Here is a 22,320-nt window from a genome sequence, read left to right on the forward strand (position 1 = left end):
ACCCTCCTACTCCACAGTCGTCAGTGGAGTCTTAGGACTCGGGCGGAAGTTATAACATGCGTGAGCACCCAATCGGGGTGGGAGCAATCACCATTCTGTGAGTCTCGCGGAATACAAGCTCACCCGCTCAGTGGGTGGGGAGCAGGGATTGATCATGGTTGAGTTCCATATAAAGTCGGCCAAGGGTGGAACTGACAGCTCGACTCGGCTGGGATCTGATGTATAATGTAAACACCTTTAAGTTACAATAAGCCAAAATTGCTATTGTGGTCTACAAAACCTTATAGTAGGTATTATCATAAAAACATGATGAGTGTGAGGACAGCAAGTTGAAAGGAGTTTATTTTAAGAATTAATTTACGGAAGGGAGCACGGTGGCACAGTGGTTAGTATTGCTACCTACAGCGCAAAGGACCTGTGTTCGAATCCCGGCCCTGGGTCACTGTCCATGCGGAGTTTGCACATTCTCCCCGTGTCTGCGTGGGTTTCACCCCCACAACACAAAGATGTGCAAGGTAGGTGGATTGGCCACTCCAAATTGCCCCTTAATAGGAAAGAAAAATAATTGGGTACTCTAAATTTAAAAAAATAGAATTCATTTACGGGAGTGGGCATTGCTGGTTAGGCCAGCATTTATTGTCCATCCCTAGTTGCCCTTCAGAAGGTGGTGATAAGTTGCCTTCTTGAACCGCTGCAGTCCTTGAGGTGTAGGTATACCCACTATGCGATTAGGAAAAGAGTTCCAGGATGTTGCCCCAGCGACAGTGAAGGAGTGGTGTTATATTTTTGGTGAGTGACTTGGAAGGAAACCTCCAGGTGGTGGGGTTCCCAGGTATCTGTTGCTCTTGTCCGTCTAGATGGTAGTGGTCGTGGGTTTGGAAGGTGCTGTCTAAGGAACATTGGTGACTTACTGCAGTGCATCCTGTAGATGGGACACATGACTGTCACAGTTCGCCGGTGGTGGAGGGTTTGAATGTTTGTGGAAGATGCTGCTTTGTCCTGGATGGTATTGAGCTTCTTGAGTGTAGGTGGAGCTGCACTCATCCAGGCAAGTGGAGAGTATTCCATTACACTCCTGACTTGTGCCTTGTAGATGGTGGACAGGCTATGGGGGGTCAGGAGGTGAGTTGCTTGCTGTAGGATTCCTAGTTTTTGACCTGCCCTGGTAACCACAGTATTAATGTGGCTAGTCCAGTTCAGTTTCTGATCAGTGGTAATCCCCAGGATGTTGATTATGGGGATTCAGCGATGGTAATGCCATTGAATGACAAGGGGTGGTGAGATACTCTCTTGCAGGAGATGGTCATTGCCTGACACTTGGGGAGAAAGCAGGATTTGACTATTGAGTTGGATGATCAGCCATGATCGTGATGAATGGCGGAGCAAGCTCTGAGGGTCAAAAGGCCTCCTCCTGCTCTTGACTTCTATGTATCTCTGGATCAACCCTGCGGGACCCCGTCTCTGATTGGGTGCTTCGGCCCGGAGCTCCCGACGCTGATTGGGTGGTCCGGCGCGGGGCACTGTTTTGGTGATCCGGTGCGGGGTGCTGATTGGTTGATCCGGTGCGGGGCGCTGACTGGGTACTCCGGACGGGTTCTGGTTGCTGATTGGATGCTCTAATCCAGAGTTCCGAATGATGATTGGATGCTCTGGCCGGGTTCTGGTTGCTGATTAGGTAATGCGGCGCGGGGCGCTGATTGGGTGCTCCGGCCCGGGACCTGCAGAGCTGATTGGCTGTGCGCGGCGTGGGGGCGCGGCCGGAGGCTGGGGGCGGAGCTCGGGGCGGGGAGCTGATTGGCTGTGCGCGGCGGAGAGGCGGGGCCGGGGGCGGGGTCAGACAGGGCTCGAGCCGCCGTTCCTCTGCCGCCTCGGATCGCGGGCGCGACGCCATGGACTTCAACGTAAAGAAACTGGCGGCCGGAGCGGGCACTTTCCTCAGCCGCGCCGTTCAGGTAACAGAGCGCAGCCGGACCGAGTGAGGGTAGAGAGCCCGGGGGCGGCGGCCTGATAGCTCGGTGACACCCTTCCACCCAACAGGCGAGGCCCAGGCGGCGGGAGGCTTGACAGGCCTCGGGAGGAGAGCATCCGCAACACCAGCCCCGCTCTGGCCCCCTCCGCCTGGGCTGGTGGTGATAACAAGTCCCATTCAGCCCCTCGGTGGCAGGGCGGCGCCCGCAGCCCCAGCTGCCTTGGGGTGGGGCCTGGACCGCCCTGGCAGCTTCCCTCCCGGCCCAGTGGTTGGGGGGGATGGGGTGTTGAGCAACATCCCTGCTGCATTTCACTGAGAGGACAGGCAGCTGTGTTTAAAAGACACGCACCAAAGATTAATAAAAGACCCCCATGTACAGAGAGAGACTCTGGAGACGTTTCCAACACAAAATAGAAACAGCAATTGGTGTTGTCAGGAAAGAGCAAAACTGGTTAAGGTGGGGGGTGTAGTCACTTTGTCAGATCTCTGAAGAAGAATCACACCTTGAAACATTAACCTCTTCCACTTCTTAAAGAATGCTAATGTCTCTTGTCAATTTGAGGCATTTTTGTACATTTAGACACCACTTGAATTTGCAAGAACAGGTGTGCAATGCTGCAAAGACTAGTGTGGTAGGTCAGACGATTGGTGACGTTTTCGCAACCTGCAAAGGATGACCTGGCATTTCAAGAGGGAGAAATTATAATAATCTTTATTAGTGTCACAAGTAGGCTTGCATTAACACTGCAATGAAGTTACTGTGAAAAGCCCCGAGTCGCCACACTCGGACGCCCGTTCGGGTACACGGAGAATTCAGAATGTCCAATTCAACTAAGGAGCACCTCTTTCAGGACTTATGGGAGGAAACTGGAGCACCCGGAGGAAACCCATGCAGACACTGGGAGGTCGTGCAGACTCCGCACAGGCTGTGACCTAAGAGGGAATTGAACCTGGGACCCTGGTGCTGTGAAGCAACAGTGCTAACCACTGTGCTACCGTGCCACCCGGCAATTAAAATGTAAGCTAGCATGAAATATCAAAACCGGCACGAAGAGCTTCTCCAAATATCCAAGAAGGAACAGACTCAATAAAGTAAGCTTTGATCCCCCTGAGAATGAGACTCTGGAACTATTGGGGACCAAAGTAATAGCAAAGATCTTGAAAGTACTTTGTATCTGTCTTCATAAAATTCTTTGTGAAGGGGCGGTTGTGTCTCACTAATTTGATCAAGTTTTTTGAGGAAGTGACGATGATTGATGACGGGAGGGTGGTGGATGTCATCTGCATGGACTTCAGTCAAACCTTTGACAAGGTCCCTCGTGGCATACTGGCTCAAAAGGTGAAGTTACATGGGATCAGAGGTGACCTGGCAAGATGCATACAGAACTGGCGCAGTTATAGAAGACAGAGGGTATCAGTGGAAGGGTGCTTTTCTGAATGTTCGGCTGTGACTAGTGATGTTCCGGACAGGGATCAGTGCTAGGACCTTTACTGTTCATAGCATATTTAAATGATTTAGAGGAAAATGTAGCTGGTCTTATTGGTAAGTTTGCAGATGGCACAAAGATTGGTGCAGTTGCGGATAGCGATGAGGATTGTCAGAGGATAAAGCAGGTTATCATTCCGTTGGAGAGTTGGGTGGAGAAATGTGGCAGATGGAGTTTAATCCGGACAAATATGAGGTAATGCATTTTGGAAGGTCTAATACAGGTGGGAATTATACAGTAAGTGGCAGAATCCTTGGGCGTATTGACAGCCAGAAACATCTGGACGTACAGGTCAATACATCACTGACAGTGGCAATGCAGGTGGATAAGATGGTCAGGAAGACATACGGCATGCTTGCCTTCATCGGTCAGGGCATTCAGTAGAAAAATTGGCAAGTCATGCTGCGGCTGTACAGAACCTTAGTTGGGCCATGTTTGGAATATTGTGTACAATTCTAGTAGCCACACTACCAAAAGGATGTGGATGCTTTAGAGAGGACAGAGAAGAGGTTTACCAGGATGTTGCCTGGACTGGAGGGTATTTGCTATGAGGAGAGGTTGGATAAACACGGATTGTTTTACTGGTACTGCGGAGGTTGAAGGGTGATCTGATGAGAGGTTTACAAAATTCTGAGTAGCATGGACAGAGTGGATAGTCAGATGCTTTTTCCCAGGGTGAAAAGTCAATTGCTTGGGGACGTTGGTTTAAGGTGCAAGGGAGAAGGTTTAGAGGTGACGTGCGAGGCAAATGTTTTACACCGAGGGTGGTGAGTGCCTGGAACACGCTGCCGGGGAACGTAGTGGAAGCAGATACGATAACAGCGTTTAAGCGGCCTCTTGACAAATACATGAATAGGATGGAAATAGAGAGATACAGACCTCGGAAGTGCAGACGGTTTTAGTTTGGACAGACAGCATGATCGGTGCAGGCTTGTAGGACCGAAAGGCCTCTTCCTTTGCTGTACTGTTCTTTGTTCATTGTAAAAGATACAGAATGCATCCCAATAATAGTAGAAAATCCTGGCAAAGGGGAGAGGAATCTAAAACAATCAGTAAGGGAAAAATGCTATAGAAACTAAAGGGTTTGAAGGCCGACGGATCTTCTGGAACTGATTGACTACATCCTCGGGTCTCAAAAGAATGGCTGCACAGATAATGGGTACACTGTCTGTAATCTTCCAAAATTCTCTTGATTATAACCCAGAAGCTTGAAAGCCCATAAATGTAATGCCCTTGGTTCAAGAAAGGAGGGAGTCAGAAAGCATAAAACTGTACAACCAGTTAGCCGAATATCTGTCAAAAAGAAAATCCTGAAATGTAATTAGGAAGTAGCAGCAAGACATTTAGAAAATCATCGTACAATCAAGCAGAGTCAGCATGGTTTTATGAAAGGGAAATTGTGTTTGACAAATTTCTTAGTTCTTTGAGGGTGTAATCAGCATGGATAAAATGAAACCAAGTAGTTGTATTTGAATTTCCAACGAGGCATTGATAAAGTGCTACATAAAAGGTTGTTGCACAGGATACTTGATTTGATTTTGATTTGATTTATTGTCACGTACTGAAGTACAGTGCAAAGTATTTTCTGCGGCCGAGGGACCGTACACAGTACGTACATAGTAGACAAAAGAATAATCAACAGAGAACATTGACAAATGTACATCGACGAACAGTGATTGGTTACAGTGCGGAACAAGGGCCCAAACAAAGCAAATACATGAGCAAGAGCAGCATAGGGCGTCGTGAATAGTGTTCTTAGAGGGAACAGATCAGTCCGAGGGAGAATCGTTGAGGAGTCTTGTAGCTGTGGGGAAGAAGCTGTTCCTATGTCTGGATGTGCGAGTCTTCAAACTTCTGTACCTTCTGCCTGATGGAAGGGTCTGGAAGAAGGCAATGCCTGGGTAGGGGGGGGGGGTCTCTAATAATGCTGTCTGCCTTCCTGAGGGAGCAGGAGGTGTATACAGAATCAACGCGGGGGTGGCAAGCTTGTGTTCATATAGGAGTTCATAGCGTTGCGGGTGATATATTAGCCCGGATAGATGATTTGCTAACTTTCAGGAAACAGAGAGCTGGATTGAATGGTCAATTACAGGATGGCAAACTGGAACAAATGTCGTGACACAGGCATCAATTATTCACAATCTGTATTAATGACATGGATTATGGCATTATAGCCAAATTTGTGGATGATACAAAGATAGGTAGGAATACAAGTTTTGGAGGAGGAGGACTCCGAGTATGTAAAGGGATAGGTTAAGAGAGCAGATAAAAAGTTTGGCAGATGAAATAGAATGTGAGGTTTGGAAGGAAAAATGGCAAAACAAAAACATTATTCAAATTGGGAGAGACTACATGCTGTGATGCAGGGGGATCTGGGTGTCCTTGTACATGAGATTTTAAAAATAGCGTGCAGGTACAGTGAGTAAGTAATTAGAGGGCAAATAGAATATTGGCCTTTATTGCAAGGGGGTGGAGTATAAAAGTAGGAAAATCTTACTCCAACTGCACACTACATTAGTGAGATCACACCTCGTGTACTAAATGCTGAGAGAATGTTTCCGCTTATGGGGAATTCTAGAATGAGGGGGCACAACTCGGAGTGAGGGATCTCCATTTAAGACAAATGAGGAGGAATTTCTTCTTTCAGAGGGTCGGTTAGTTAGCCTTTGGAATTCTCTACCCCAGAGAGTGGGGGACTGGGCCATTGAATATATTCAAGGTGGAGTTAGATAGATTTTTGATCTACATGCCTGTCATTGGGGTGGGAAAGACAGGAAAGTGGAGTTAAGGCCGTGATTAAATCAATTATGACCCTATTGAACGGTGGAACTGGCTTGAAGGGCCAAATGGTCTCCTGCTGCCTCGATTTCTCAGATTACATAAATTTTCCTTCAGGCGTGGTTGGATATCATTATGTGCGACTACTGTCGCCAGCTTTTGAGGGACTGAATGTATTTTTCTCATCCTGGACATTTTCACATATTTCAAAGCAATGCCTCTGAATTGCTCATTAAAAATAAACACAGGGGCTTCAGTCCCACAAATCACACATGCACACAAGCACAATGCTGGTTAATACACAGCAGGGCTGTCAGCCATCTATAGAGAGGCCAAAACATTTCCAAAATGTGGTCATATTACTGCAAAGATTTTCCTCCATTGTATTCTCCATAAGACCAGTGAAGAAGATGCCTTTTGGTCACGTGTTACATATAATTGTAGCTTAATATAGAACATAGAAAATACGAGCAGAAGGAGGCCATTTGGTCCTTCGAGCCTGCTCCGCCATTCAATATGACCATGACTGCTGATCCAACTCTGTAACCTGTTCCTGCTTTCCCCCCCATATCCTTTGATCCCTTAAGCCCAAAGAGCTGTATCTAACCTTGAAAACCTACAATGTTTTGGCCACAACTACTTCCTGTGGTAACAAATTCCAAAGGTTCACCACTCTCTGGGCGAATAAATTTCTCCTCATCTCTGTCGTATATGGTCTACCCTGTATCCTCAGCCTATGACCCCTAATTCGGCACACCCCCACCATTGGGAGTATTCTTCTTCTACCCGTTAGAGTTTAATAGCTTCCTATGAGATACCCCCCCCCCCCCCCTCGTTCTTCTGAACACCAGCGAATACAAACCGAGTGACTCAATCTCTCCCCATACATCAGTCCCGCCATCGCAGGATCTGGTAAACCTTCGCTGCACTCCCTTTATAGCAAGAACATCCTTCCTCAGATAAGGAGACAAACTGCACACAGTATTCCAGGTGCGGTCTCACCAAGGCCCTGCACAATTGCAGCAAGACGTCCCTCCTCCTATACTCTTAGTCATCTCACAATGAAGGCCAACATGCTTACTTTTAGTGACTTGTGTACAAGGACACCCAGGTCTCATTGCACATGCCTCTCTCTCGATCTACAGCCATTCAGATAATCTGCCTTCCTTTTTTGCTACTAATGTGGATAACCTCACATTTATCCATACTCCTGCATCTGTCATGCTTTTGCCCACTCATTCAATTTGTCCAAATCACACTGAAGCATCTCTGCATCCTCCTCACCCTGCTTTGTATCATCTGCAAATTTGACGATATTACATTTAGTTACTTCATTTAAATCATCAATATATATATATTGTGAATAGCTGGGGTCCTAGCACTAATCCCTGCAGTACCCCACTAGTCACTGCTTGCTATTTGGTTAAAGACCAGTTTATTCCTACTCTTTATTTCCAGTTTTCTACCCATCTCAATACACCACCCCAATCCTATACGCTTTAATTTTACAGCTAATCTCTTACATGGGACTGCTGAAAGCTTTCTGAAGGTCCAAATAAACCACATCCACTAGTTCCCATTCGTCAACTCTACTAGTTAACATCCTCAAAGAATTCCAGTAGATTTGTCAAGCAAGATATCCCCTTCATAAATCCATGCTGACTGCCACTGTTTTCCAAGTGCTCTGGCATTAAATCTTTTATAATGGACTGTAACATTTTCCCCTACTACTGACGTCAGTCTTACTGGTCTATCATTCCTTTTCTCTCTACCTCCCTTTTTAAATTGTGGGGTTACATTAGCTACCTTCCAATCTGTAGCAACTGTTCCTGAGTCCATAGAATCTTGGAAGATGACCATCAATGCATCCACTGTTTCTGGGGCCACTTCCTTATGTAATCTTTGGTGCGGATTGTCAGGCCCCGGGGATTTAGCGGCCTTCAATCCCACCAATTTCCTCAACACCAATTCCCTGCTAATACTAATTTCCTTCAGTTCCTCCCTCTCTCTAAATCCTGTATTTCCCAACACTTCTGGTATCTTAGTTGTGTCCTTCAATTTATTATATATTTAATATAAGGTGCCCTATTGGGATAAAAATTACTCTGGACCCATGTTTAGACTGAGATTTGGTGCTGTGAGCCAGTCTGAGAGATCTGAAATGGAACTTCAGACCTCATCAAAGTATTTGCGGCAAACTGCTGACCAGTCGTACATCCGCCAGCAACTCATCCATCTCCAGAATTGGATTTTGAGCCTCTTGCCTTGCTGGCAGTCTCTCTTGGATAAGTTCCCAGCATGAATTGGAGTGGCCATCTGCGGAAACAGATCTGTTGTCAGAAATGTGGAGTCAAGATGCTCTTGTCTCTACAGGAAGGGGGAAAAAGCCAATGCCAAACAACAAACTGCCCTTGGAGAAACCTGCGCAGGCTGACCTGATACCTGCCTTACTCATCTGAGACTACATTTGCAAAGGGTTCCTTCTACATTGTTAAGGTTCCTAATGAACACATTTAAGGTGCTTAATATCCGTTTTAGGCAACTGCCCAGAGGACACGTACACAAATGAGCTTCCCGGATTTAGCAGTACTGGTGGGTCACAGACCATCCAGTTGTTAATCGAGTATATTCTACACCTGGGAAATGGGTGCAATACATCCCATCATCTGTGAAAAATTAAATTCCCAGGAAACATATTTTGATATGAGCTTAATATTGATCAGCGGAATCCTCACAAATAAAACATTGGTTGAATGTTGTACTGGGAAATTGTTATAACAGCTCTTTGACAGAAAATAAAAACTTGCATTTATATAGCACCATGCTTGACAACCAGAAGTGTCAAAGTGCTTCACAGCCAATTAAGCACTTTTACAATTTGGTCTCTGTTATAATGCTGGAAATACAGCAACCAAGGTGCACACAGCAGTGTGCTAATTATCAGATACTCTCTTGTTTGTGATGTTGGTTGAATATTGGCCAGGACACCGGGATAACTCGCCTTCTCCATGTCAAAATAGTGCCATGAGATCTTCTACTTGTGCCTGAACGGGCAGGCGGGGCTCGGTGTAACGTTTCATCTGAAAGAGAACACCTTCAATCGTGCGGCACTCGCCTCAATACTGTACTGGAGAGTCCGTGTTCATTTCTCTGACTCAGGCAAGAGTGCTGCCAACTAGGTTCAATCCCGAACGTTTATTTGAAACTGATCCTGACAATAGACATGTTCAGATTAGTTTTTTTTTAAAATAAATATTTTATTGAAAATTTTTGGTCAACCAACACAGTACATTGTGCATCCTTCACACAATATTATAACAACACAAATAACAATGACCTATTTTATAAACAAAAAATGAATAAATAATAAATAACAAAAATGAAAACTAACTCTAATTGGCAACTGCCTTATCACAAGTAACACTCTCCAAAAATATAATTTAACAGTCCAATATATAATTATCTGTCGCAACGACCTATACATATTATACGGTATATATTAACAACCCTGAGAGTCCTTCTGGTTCCTCCCCCCCCCCCCCCCCCCCCCCCCGATCCTGGGCTGCTGCTGCTGCCTTCTTTTTTCCATTCCATCTATCTTTCTGCGAGGTATTCGACGAACGGTTGCCACCGCCTGGTGAACCCTTGAGCCGACCCCCTTAGAACGAACTTAATCCGCTCTAGCTTTATAAACCCTGCCATGTCATTTATCCAGGTCTCCACCCCTGGGGGCTTGGCTTCTTTCCACATTAACAATATCCTGCGCCGGGCTACTAGGGACGCAAAGGCCAAAACATCAGCCTCTCTCGCCTCCTGCACTCCCGGCTCTTGTGCAACCCCAAATATAGCCAACCCCCAGCTTGGTTCGACCCGGACCCCCACTACTTTTGAAAGCACCTTTGTCACCCCCATCCAAAACCCCTGCAGTGCCGGGCATGACCAAAGCATATGGGTATGATTCGCTGGGCTTCTCGAGCACCTCGCACACCTATCCTCCACCCCAAAAAATTTACTGAGCCGTGCTCCAGTCATATGCGCCCTGTGTAATACCTTAAACTGAATCAGGCTTAGCCTGGCACACGAGGACGACGAGTTTACCCTGCTTAGGGCATCTGCCCACAGCCCCTCCTCGATCTCCTCCCCCAGCTCTTCTTCCCATTTCCCTTTTAGTTCATCTACCATAGTCTCCCCTTCGTCCCTCATTTCCCTATATATATCTGACACCTTACCATCCCCCACCCATGTCTTTGAGATCACTCTGTCCTGCACCTCTTGTGTCGGGAGCTGCGGGAATTCCCTCACCTGTTGCCTCGCAAAAGCCCTCAGTTGCATATACCTGAATGCATTCCCTTGGGGCAACCCATATTTCTCGGTCAGCGCTCCCAGACTCGCGAACTTCCCATCCACAAACAGATCTTTCAGTTGTGTTATTCCTGCTCTTTGCCACATTCCATATCCCCCATCCATTCCCCCCGGGGCAAACCTATGGTTGTTTCTTATCGGGGACCCCCCCAAGGCTCCAGTCTTTCCCCTATGCCGTCTCCACTGTCCCCAAATCTTCAGTGTAGCCACGACCACCGGGCTTGTGGTGTAGTTCCTCGGTGAGAACGGCAATGGGGCTGTCACCATAGCCTGTAGGCTAGTCCCCCTACAGGACGCCCTCTCTAATCTCTTCCACGCCGCTCCCTCCTCCTCTCCCATCCACTTACTCACCATTGAAATATTAGCGGCCCAATAATACTCACTTAGGCTCGGTAGTGCCAGCCCCCCCCTATCCCTGCTACGCTGTAAGAATCCCTTCCTCACTCTCGGGGTCTTCCCGGCCCACACAAAACCCATGATGCTCTTTTCAATCCTTTTTAAAAAAGCCTTTGTGATCACCACCGGGAGGCACTGAAACACAAAGAGGAATCTCGGGAGGACCACCATCTTAACCGCCTGCACCCTCCCTGCCAGTGACAGGGATACCATATCCCATCTCTTAAAATCCTCCTCCATTTGTTCCACCAACCGCGTTAAATTTAACCTATGCAATGTGCCCCAATTCTTGGCTATCTGGATCCCCAGGTAACGAAAGTCCCCTGTTACCTTCCTCAACGGTAGGGCCTCTATTTCTCTACTCTGCTCCCCTGGATGCACCACAAACAACTCACTTTTCCCCATGTTCAATTTATACCCTGAAAAATCCCCAAACTCCCCAAGTATCCGCATTATTTCTGGCATCCCCTCCGCCGGGTCTGCCACGTATAGTAGCAAATCGTCCGCATACAAAGATACCCGGTGTTCTTCTCCTCCTCTAAGTACTCCCCTCCACTTCTTGGAACCCCTCAACGCTATCGCCAGGGGCTCAATCGCCAGTGCAAACAATAATGGGGACAGAGGGCATCCCTGCCTTGTCCCTCTATGGAGCCGAAAATATGCAGATCCCCGTCCATTTGTGACCACGCTCGCCATCGGGGCCCTATACAACAGCTGCACCCATCTAACATACCCCTCTCCAAAACCAAATCTCCTCAACACCTCCCACAAATAATCCCACTCCACTCTATCAAATGCTTTCTCGGCATCCATCGCCACTACTATCTCCGTTTCCCCCTCTGGTGGGGCCATCATCATTACCCCTAACAGCCTCCGTATATTCGTGTTCAGCTGTCTCCCCTTCACAAACCCAGTTTGGTCCTCGTGGACCACCCCCGGGACACATTCCTCTATTCTCATTGCCATTACCTTGGCCAGGATCTTGGCATCTACATTTAGGAGGGAAATAGGTCTATAGGACCCGCATTGTAGTGGGTCCTTTTCCTTCTTTAAGAGAAGCGATATCGTTGCTTCAGACATAGTCGGGGGCAGTTGTCCCCTTTCCTTTACCTCATTAAAGGTCCTCGTCAATACTGGGGCGAGCAAGTCCACATATTTTCTATAGAATTCGACTGGGAATCCATCCGGTCCCGGGGCCTTTCCCGCCTGCATGCTCCTAATTCCTTTCACCACTTCTTCTACCTCGATCTGTGCTCCCAGTCCCACCCTTTCCTGCGCTTCCACCTTGGGAAATTCCAGCCGATTCAAGAAGCCCATCATTCTCTCCCTCCCATCCGGGGGTTGAGCTTCATATAATTTTTTATAAAATGTCTTGAACACTCCATTCACTCTCTCCGCTCCCCGCTCCATCTCTCCTTCCTCATCCCTCACTCCCCCTATTTCCCTCGCTGCTCCCCTTTTCCTCAATTGGTGTGCCAGCAACCTGCTCGCCTTCTCCCCATATTCGTACTGTACACCCTGTGCCTTCCTCCATTGTGCCTCTGCAGTGCCCGTAGTCAGCAAGTCAAATTCTACATGTAGCCTTTGCCTTTCCCTGTACAGTCCCTCCTCCGGTGCTTCCGCATATTGTCTGTCCACCCTCAAAAGTTCTTGCAGCAACCGCTCCCGTTCCTTACTCTCCTGCTTCTCTTTATGTGCCCTTATTGATATCAGCTCCCCTCTAACCACCGCCTTCAACGCCTCCCAGACCACTCCCACCTGGATCTCCCCATTATCATTGAGTTCCAAGTACTTTTCAATGCACCCCTTACCCTTACACACACCCCCTCATCTGCCATTAGTCCCATGTCCATTCTCCAGGGTGGGCGCCCTCCTGTTTCCTCCCCTATCTCCAAGTCTACCCAGTGTGGAGCGTGATCCGAAATGGCTATAGCCGTATACTCCGTTCCCCTCACCTTCGGGATCAACGCCCTTCCCAGCACAAAAAAGTCTATTCGCGAGTAGACTTTATGGACATAGGAGAAAAACGAGAACTCCTTACTCCTAGGTCTGCTAAATCTCCACGGGTCTACACCTCCCATCTGCTCCATAAAATCTTTAAGTACCTTGGCTGCTGCCGGCCTCCTTCCAGTCCTGGACTTCGACCTATCCAGCCCTGGTTCCAACACCGTATTAAAATCTCCCCCCATTATCAGCTTTCCCATCTCTAGGTCCGGAATGCGTCCTAGCATCCGCCTCATAAAATTGGCATCATCCCAGTTCGGGGCATATACGTTTACCAAAACCACCGTCTCCCCCGGTAGTTTGCCACTCACCATCACGTATCTGCCCCCGTTATCCGCCACTATAGTCTTTGCCTCGAACATTACCCGCTTCCCCACTAATATAGCCACCCCCCTGTTTTTCGCATCTAGCCCCGAATGGAACACCTGCCCCACCCATCCTTTGCGTAGCCTAACCTGGTCTATCAGTTTCAGGTGCGTTTCCTGTAACATAACCACATCTGCCTTAAGTTTCTTAAGGTGTGCGGGTACCCGTGCCCTCTTTATCGGCCCGTTCAGCCCTCTCACGTTCCACGTGATCAGCCGGGTTGGGCTTCCTACCCCCCCCCCCCCCCTTGTCGATTAGCCATCACCTTTTTCCAGCTCCTCACCTGGTTCCCACGCAGCTGTATCTCCCCCAGGCGGTGCCCCCCCGCCCATCCCCTCCCATACCAGCTTCCCCCTCTCCCCAGCAGCAGCAACCCAGTAATTCCCCCCTCCCACCCCCCACCCCCGCTAGATCCCCCTCTAGCGTAATTACCCCCCCATGTTGCTCCCAGAAGTCAGCAAACTCTGGCCGACCTCGGCTTCCCCCCCGTGACCTCGGCTCACACCGTGCGACGCCCCCTCCTTCCTGCTTCTCTATTCCCGCCATGATTATCATAGCGCGGGAACCAAGCCCGCGCTTCTCCCTTGGCCCCGCCCCCAATGGCCAACGCCCCATCTCCTCCACCTCCCCTCCTCCCCCCATCACCACCTGTGGAAGAGAGAAAAGTTACCACATCGCAGAATTAGCACATAAAACTCCTCTTTCCCCCCTTTTTAACCCCCCTCTTTGCCCCCCCACTTTGTTCAAATGTTCTTTTTAATAACCCGCTCATTCCAGTTTTTCTTCCACAATAAAAGTCCACGCTTCATCTGCCGTCTCAAAGTAGTGGTGCCTCCCTCGATATGTGACCCACAGTCTTGCCGGTTGCAGCATTCCAAATTTTATCTTTTTATGAAGCACCGCCTTGGCCCGATTAAAGCTCGCCCTCCTTCTCGCCACCTCCGCACTCCAGTCTTGATAAACGCGGATCACCGCGTTCTCCCATTTACTGCTCCGAGTTTTCTTTGCCCATCTAAGGACCATTTCTCTATCCTTAAAACGGAGGAATCTCACCACTATGGCTCTGGGAATTTCTCCTGCTCTCGGCCCTCGCGCCATCACTCGGTATGCTCCCTCCACCTCCAACGGACCCGCCGGGGCCTCCGCTCCCATTAACGAGTGCAGCATCGTGCTCACATATGCCCCGACGTCCGCTCCCTCCACACCTTCAGGAAGACCAAGAATCCTCAGGTTGTTCCTCCTTGCGTTGTTCTCCAGTGCCTCCAACCTTTCCACACATCGTTTCTGATGTGCCTCATGCATCTCCGTCTTCACCACCAGGCCCTGTATGTCGTCCTCATTCTCGGCTGCCTTTGCCTTCACGACCCGAAGCTCCCGCTCCTGGGTCTTTTGTTCCTCCTTTAGCCCTTCGATCGCCTGTAGTATCGGGGCCAACAGCTCTTTCTTCATTTCCTTTTTGAGCTCTTCCACACAGCATTTCAAGAACTCTTGTTGTTCAGGGCCCCATGTTAAACTGCCACCTTCCGACGCCATCTTGGTTTTTGCTTGCCTTCCTTGCCGCTGTTCTAAAGGATCCACTGCAATCCGGCCACTTTCTCCTTTTTTTATCCGTATCCAGGGGGGATTCCCTTCTGGTTTACCGCACAGTGTTTTTAGCCGTCAATTGCCGTTGGGGCTCCTATCAAGAGCCCAAAAGTCCGTTTCACCGGGAGCTGCCGAAACGTGCGACTCAGCTGGTCATCGCCGCACCCGGAAGTCATGTTCAGATTAGTTAAAGGTAAATGACAGAATGGTATTAGGAAGTTCTGCACACACACCATTCAACATTTTGAATACACTCTGGTCGCGAGGGCAGAAAGCTTCCTGGAAAGAAAAGTGTTCTGATTGGGAAAAATGGTGGAGGGGGGAAGGTGGGTGTACACAGTTTCTACTGTCTCGTCGTCTTCATTTGTATGTGTTTAGAAATCTCTGAAATGGTGCAATACCTAATACCTCCAGCTGGCTGTTTTGTGGTAAATAGTGCGATATGTCAGCAGATTGAGCTATTTGCTTGTAGGATGTGTCTCTTTCCCTTTCTCGAAAGTGATGACTAGTATTGGTTTGTGGTCCTGTGGCTGCCAGGAGTTTTCAACTATCTCACTTAAGTTGGCTTCCTGCTTGAAAATCAGTAGTTTAATCTACCATCACTGAGTTCTATTGCTTCTTCGCCTGATGTGCTCATACACTCACATCTGGGGTACTTGCAAGTGAAGTGGCATTCTGCTTTCTTAAAGTGGATGATAGGAGATTTAGGGGCTTTTAAACACCTAAGCTGCACAAAGATATATTGCACAACAATCCGAATCGGATGCATAATCCTCATCAGGAATTTAAGAATGGCATTCGTCTGAAAAAAACACTCAGTCATATGGTACAGAAGAGGTCCTTCAGCCCATTGAGTCTGCACCAACAAAACTACACTCAATCTACACTAATCCCACTTTCCAGCACTTGGCCCATAGCCTTGAATGTTATGACATTTCAAGTGCTCATCCATGTATGGTTTAAAGGTTGTGAGGTTTCCCTCTTACCCTCCCAGACAGGGCATTTCAGGTGACCACTATCCTCTGGGTGAAAACTTTTCTCCTCAAATCCCCTCTAAACCTCTTGCCCCTCACAAAATTATGCTCTCTTGTTATTAACCCTTCAACTAAGGGGAACAGCTGCTTCCTATTTGCCCTGTCCAAACCCCTCCTAATCCTATACACCTCAATCATAAACCCCCTCGGCCTTCTCTGCTCTAAAGAAAACAACCCGCGCCTATCCAGCCCCTCTTCGCAGCTCAAATGCTCCATCCCAGGCAACGTCCTGATGAATCTTCTCTGCACCCTCTCCAGTGCAATCACATCCTTTCTATACTGAGGCGACCAGAACTGCACCTAGGGCAGCACGGTAGCATAGTGGTTAGCATTATGACTTCACAGCGGCCAGTGTCCCAGGTTCGATTCCCTGCTTGGGTCACTGTCTGCGTGGAGTCTCATTGGCCTTGACCTCCCTGCAACCTTTGACACGTTCGACCATTCAGTCCTGTAATACCTCTTTGTGTCGTGCAGCTCAATATTGACTGGATCTATTCTTAGGTATCCATTCATCAACAGGATATCTCGTGCAAGAGTTCCCCTTAGCTACCCATTACTTTTACTTTCAAAGTCCATCAGGATCTCTATCCTTGATTGCCACCTCTTGTCTACCCGATTAGGGCAGTTTCCACAGCTATGCTCATAACACCCAGTTCTACCTCTTGACCATGTCTTGATTTTTCCACTGCTTCTTGTGTTGTCAGATTGCTGGCTGGTCCATCCTGTCTTGATGAGTCTCGATTTCCTTCCAACTAGCATTTGCTAAGTACGGTAGCACAGTGATTAGCACAGTTGCTTCACTGCTCCAGGGTTCCAGGTTCAATTCCCGGCTTGGGTCACTGTCTGTGTGGAGTCTGCATGTTTTCCCCATGTCTGCGTGGGTTTCCTCCGGGTGCTCCGGTTTCCTCCCACAGTCCAAAGAGGTGCGGGTTAGGTGGATTGGCCATGCCAAATTGCCCTTTGTGTCCAAAACGGTTAAGTGGGGTTATGGGGATAGGGTGGAGGTGTCGGTGCTCTTTCCAAGGATCGGTGGAAACTCGATGTGCCAAATAGCCTCCTTCTGCACTGTAAAGTCTATGGAAAGTATTGAATAGGATCAAAGCATTGCCTTCAACAAACCCCTTATCCTTGCACCAATTCCATTCACGTCTCTGGCAACTGCCTCAGACTGTTTGCCCTGAGCTCAGTTTCTGATCTCGTATCCATCATCCAGATTTCCACCTTCACTCCTTATTCAGTTCATCTGCTGCTGAAACATTGATCCTTTTTTTTTTATCACCTCCAGATTCTGCTATTCCTGAGCAGCCTCAATTTTCCATCCTCCATAGCAGGTTATCCAAAACTCGGCTTTCCCCCTCCTCTTTCACTCCCCAGTCCTGTTCACCTGTTTTCTTGCTGACCTGCGGTGGGCTCTTGGCACCCCAAAGCTTCAAATTTAAAATTCTCATTCTTACGTTTAAATCACTTTGGTGTTTTGACCATTCTATAGCCCTACAATTCCTCACCGCCAAGTTCTCTGTTCACTGGTCTCTTGTGCACTTGTTTTCCCCTCATCATGATAACCGTCTTCCCTTATGGGAGAGTCAAAGACCAGAGGGCATAGTCACCGAGTAAGGGGTCATCCATTTAAGACAGAGATGAGGGGTAGTGAATCTGTGGAATTCTTTATCTCAGAGAGCTGTAAAGACTGGGTCGTTAAGTATGTTCAAGGCTGAGATCGATTTTTAATCAGTAAGGGAATCGCGGGTTATGGGTATAAGGCAGGAAAGTGGAGTTGAGGATTATCAGATCAGTCATGATCTGATTGAATGGCGGGGCAGATTCGATGGGCCGAATGGCCTACTACTCCTACATCATCTGGCCATATAACTGTACCTTGTCACCACACACTGGAATTCCCCCCTTAAACTCCCACTGCCTTTCCAGCTCTCCCTGTTCCTCTAATATACTCCATAAAAACTACTCCTTGGACCAAACCTCCTATCTCTTTTGGGTTGGCATTCATTCTTTTTCTGGTCTTTATCAGGGACAGGTGATTGGTTACAATCAGATCAGCCATGACCTTACTGAAAGATGGAGCATTTTCAGAGGACAGAGTGGTCCACTCTTATTTCATATGTTCTTATGTCCTGTGAAGTGTCGGGGTTTTCCACATTTCAAAATGCAAGGGGTTGCTGTACCAGTGCACTCTGCTCACGGTATGTAATAAAATGCATAAAACCATCTCAAGACAGGACATTTTCTGAAAATGTAGTATCTGTAAAATGAGGGAGCTCTCAGAATTAGGAACAGAAAATGTACTCCTGTCTAGCTTGTTGACTGTCAGAAGAAAGTGCTAGTTTTACTTCTGAAATGCTGTTGCATTTCCTGATTTTTATTTCAGATTGCCAGAGCATACAATTTTATCTCTGTTGTTGACTGTGACGCGTGCTCCTGCTCGGCTGTACTGGTTCCATTTTTGACAAGTTTTGTTGAAATGATAGGGTGTGGCGAGCTTCGCACTTGTGGTTTGTGACACAATCTAAATAATTTCACTGTCTGCCTTTCAGGGTTGAAACCAGACATCTGCTGATCCTCTGCATAATGCATCCTGTGTTCTAACTTCAGTGGTGCTGTTCATTTTTAAAATTATATTCAAGTGACACTATTAACTCTGGTCAAGCTTCCCTCGTCTTATAAGCTTGTCCAATTGTGACCTTTTTAAAAAATCCTGCACCATTCCCCAGAAGGTGTCCAGGCAACTTCAAATTTTTTGTCCAAAGTCACTGCCATCCGTAGAAGATTCAGTATGGGATCTTTTTTAAATGTCCTGCTCACATGGGTGTCCTGTTTTCTGTGCAGAATGGATCAAACTGGTTCCTAACCATGCCGCTGAGTGGTATGTGAATTGTGTTAAGCTATTTATGCAATACATTTTACTGCTGTGGCACGAAATGAATATTTTAGCACTTTATTTCCTCTTTGCTGCAGCAGCTTCCCGTAGAAGTGGAAATATTTAGTGAGAAAAGTATCCGTTAGTTCTACAGCAGTGTATCTGTGTCTTGGAGCTTTACTGCTGCGTGACCAATCAAGCGACTTGTGTACATGGCAACAGAGTGCAGTGAGAGTATATTGACCTATGGAACGCAATCATCACCCAGTCTGCTAAATTACTATTCTCAAAGTAACACTTTCAAGCTGAGGTGTTTCTGCCATTTTTAAATCTTAGCAGACTGCCTTCAGTTACGGTGAATGCACTGTTTTCCCCTCATGGAATCAACACGGTTTTTTTTTCAACAGAAGTTGAGAGCTCCTCGGTGGCTGATGTGAATCTTAAATCTTTACCTTTCAAAGTACTTTCTGCTTGACTTTCTATGCTGCTGCTCCTGGTTATAGGCAAAGGTAGAATTTTTCTGATGAAGGTCATCGACATGAAAAATAAACACCGTTTCTCTCTCCGGAGATGCTGTCTGATTTGCTGCTAAATGTTTGCAGCGTTTTCTGTTTTAATTTAGATTTTCAGCATCCTTGGTATTTTGTTCTTTCTGTGCGGGGCGAGCTTGCCCTCCACACATTCTTTGTATACCCTACTTTCTTTGATCTTCCACTTTTTTTTGTCCATTGACTTCCTGTGGAGTAGGGCGGTATGGTAGCACAGTGGCTAGCTCTGTTTCTTCACAGCGCCAGGTACCCGGGTTTGATTCCCGGCTTGGGTCACTGTCTGTGTGGCGTCTGCATGTTCTCCTTGTGTCTGTGTGGGTTTCCTCCGGGTGCTCCGGTTTCCTCCCACAAGTCCCGAAAGATGGGCTTGTTAGGTGAATTGGACATTCTGAATTCTCTCTCGGTGTACCAGAACAGATGCCGAGTGTGACGACTAGGGGCTTTTCACAGTAACTTCATTGCAGTGTTAATGTAAGCCTACTTGTGACAATAATAAAGATTATTATTATTCTTATATTCCTTATATTCACTGTTTAATTTCCCAGGGCTGGTGTCGTATTCATGATGTGAGGGGTCAAGGAATTTTAGCCTCATGGGGTCATAGAGTCATTGACTTTACCGCCATCGTGTCTGTGCTGGCCATCAGGCACCTATCTATAAAACCCCATTTTCCAGCACTTCGTCCATAGCCTTGTGTGCTTGGCGTTTCAAGTGCTACATCTAAATGTTTAGGATTCCCGTCTCGACCACCCTTTTAAGCAGTGAGTTCCAGATTCCCACCACCCTCTGGATGAAAATGTTTTTCCTCAAATCTCCTGTAAATCTCCTTCCCCCTTACTTTAAATCCATGCCTCCTGGTTACTGACCCCTCTGCTAAGGGGAAAAGTTTCTTCCTATCTATGTCTTTAATTTTGTACATCTCTCAGGTGAACTGTCAGCCTTCTCTGCTCCAAGGAGAGCAACCGGCCGAACCAGCCTCTCTTGGTAACTGGAACGCTCCAGCCTAGGCAACGTCCTGAAGAACCTCTTCCACACCCCGCCTATTGCAACCACAGACTTCCTATAGTGTGGTAACCAAAACTGTGCACAATTCTCTATCTGTGACCTAACAAGCATCTTATACAACTACATCATAACCTCCCTGCTCTTCTATTCTATGCCTAGGCTAGGGATAGCAGTGGGGGAGCGTGGCATGATGGCATTGTCGTTGGACTAGTATTCAAGAGACCCCAGGGTATAAACCCGGGTTCGAATCCCACCGCAGCAGGTGGTGGAATTTAAACTCAATAAAATATCTGGAATTAAAAGTCTAATGATGACAATGAAGCCATTGTCGATTGTTGTAAAAAACCATCTGGCTCACGAATATCCTTTAGAGAAGGAATCTGCCATCCTTGCCTGGCTCGGCTGACATGTGACTCCAGACCCACAGCAATGTGGTGAATCTTAACTGCCCTCTGAAATGGCCTAGCAAACCATTCAGCTGTATTCAACCACTACAGAAACATAAAAAAGGAATTTAACTGGATGGACCACCCGGCAACGTCCCAGACGCCAGAAACGACAATGGCAAACCCAGCCCTGGCGACATTGCAAAATCCTCCTTACTAACACCCGGGGGCTTGTGCCAAAGTTGGGAGAGCTGTCTCTCAGACTAGTCAAGCAACAGCCTGACATTGTACGGTATGATTCTGTGAGTATGACTATGTCCCGGACAACACTATCACCATTCCTGGGTATGTCCTGTCTCACCGACAAGGTAGACGTGGCCAAGGGGCAGCACGGTGGCGCAGAGAGTTAGCCCTGCTGCCTCACGGCGCCGAGGTCCCAGGTTCGATCCCAGCTCTGGGTCACTGTCTGTGTGGAGTTTGCACGTTCTCCCCTTGTTTGCGTGGGTTTCGCCCCCACAACCCAAAAGATGTGCAGGCCACACTAAATTGCCCCTTAATTGGAAAAAAAAATGAATTGGGTGCTCTAAATTTATATTTAAAAAAATAGACCTAGCCAAGAAACCTGCTAATTGCCACGTACCATCCACCATTAGCCATGATCATAATGAATGGCGGAGCAGGTTTGAAGGGCCGAATGGCCTCCTTCTGAACCTATTTTCTATGTTTCTATATCAACTGATTTATCAGTACTACTCCATGTTAAACACGACTTTCAGGAAGCACTGATGGTGGCATGGGTGCAGAATATACTCTGGATGGGGCACTTCAATGTCCATCACCAAGATTAGCTCGGTAGTACCACCACAGACCAAGCTGACCAGGTCCTAAAGGACATAGCTGCTGGATTGAGACTGCAGCAGGTGGTGGGAGAACCAACAAGAGGGAAAAACATACTTGACATCATCCTCACCAACCTGCCTACTGTAGATGCATCTGTCCATGGTATCAGTAGAACTGATCAATGTATCGCTTCTTGGCCATTTGGCTAAGATGAGCGTGAGGTCAGGTGTAATGCCTGGATCTGGTATGTCTCTCTTATGGGGGGGGTCATAAATTAGATTCAATTTGAATTGGTTTTTGGAGCAGGCAAGGAGCTGGATTAGGGGTTTGCCTCTGTCCACACTCTGAGCTCTGGCTTTGTAACCTTGATAAAGGAATTTAAAAAATGTTTTTTAAAAGAACTCGTCACTGCACAGTCCTTGTGGAGAAAAACTCCCATCTTCACATTGAGGATAGCCTCCATCATGTTGTGTGGCACTGACACCATGCTATATGTGATAGACTTCAAACAGATCAATCACCTCGAGACTGGGTATCCATGAGGCGTTGTAGGCCAGCAGCAGCAGAATTAGAACATAGAAATTGTACACAACCACGCTCTGCAACCTCATGGCCTGGCATTTCCCCCAGTCTACCTTTACCACTAAGACAGGCGATCAACCTTGGTTCAATGAAAACTGCAGGAGAGC

At 47.4% G+C, this 22,320-nt stretch overlaps 1 protein-coding gene across 5 annotated transcripts in view; it reads left to right on the forward strand.

The window, feature by feature from the left end:
• Positions 1 to 1,810: 1,810 nt before the first annotated feature.
• LOC140426091 (endophilin-B1-like) overlaps positions 1,811 to 22,320 on the forward strand; it is a 75,258-nt gene continuing 54,748 nt past the window's right edge. For all 5 annotated transcript variants that reach the window (XM_072510436.1, XM_072510437.1, XM_072510435.1 and 2 more), the window contains exon 1: positions 1,811 to 1,952. In XM_072510436.1, the coding sequence (XP_072366537.1) occupies positions 1,890 to 1,952 (63 nt within the window). In that variant the 5' untranslated portion in view covers positions 1,811 to 1,889. The remainder of the gene's footprint in view (positions 1,953 to 22,320) is intronic.

This window comes from Scyliorhinus torazame, chromosome 7 (genome assembly GCF_047496885.1).
Source record: "Scyliorhinus torazame isolate Kashiwa2021f chromosome 7, sScyTor2.1, whole genome shotgun sequence".
Lineage (NCBI taxonomy): Eukaryota > Metazoa > Chordata > Chondrichthyes > Carcharhiniformes > Scyliorhinidae > Scyliorhinus > Scyliorhinus torazame.